Genomic DNA, 247 nt, shown 5'->3' with positions numbered 1-247 from the left:
CGCCCCCCGGCCCTTTCCTCCTCCGCCCGCCGCCGCCATGGCCGCCGCGGCCGCCCCCCGCAGCCTCCTCGTCCTGCTCCAGGTGCTCGGGCTCGCCCTAGCGCAGATCGTAAGTCCCACGGCCACCCCGCGCCGGTCCGGGGTGCGGGGTCTGGGGTGCGACGTCCAGGGCCTCCCTCCCCCCCTCTCCCGACACCCCCCAGCCCAGGGGCGGTTCGGGCCGTCCCCAGACGCCAGGCCCCTCGGT

At 78.9% G+C, this 247-nt stretch overlaps 1 protein-coding gene across 1 annotated transcript in view; it reads left to right on the top strand.

Annotated features, from left to right (window-relative positions):
* The first annotated feature begins 7 nt into the window (after positions 1-7).
* COL9A2 (collagen type IX alpha 2) overlaps positions 8-247 on the top strand; it is a 15034-nt gene continuing 14794 nt past the window's right edge. Inside the window, exon 1 of the mRNA XM_006757975.2 lies at positions 8-109. Within this exon, the coding sequence (XP_006758038.1) occupies positions 38-109 (72 nt within the window). The 5' untranslated portion in view covers positions 8-37. The remainder of the gene's footprint in view (positions 110-247) is intronic.

The sequence above is a fragment of the Myotis davidii genome, unplaced genomic scaffold (assembly GCF_000327345.1).
Source record: "Myotis davidii unplaced genomic scaffold, ASM32734v1 scaffold1815, whole genome shotgun sequence".
Lineage (NCBI taxonomy): Eukaryota > Metazoa > Chordata > Mammalia > Chiroptera > Vespertilionidae > Myotis > Myotis davidii.
Note: the sequence above shows the minus strand (reverse complement) of the source record. Positions and strands in the feature narration are given on the sequence as shown.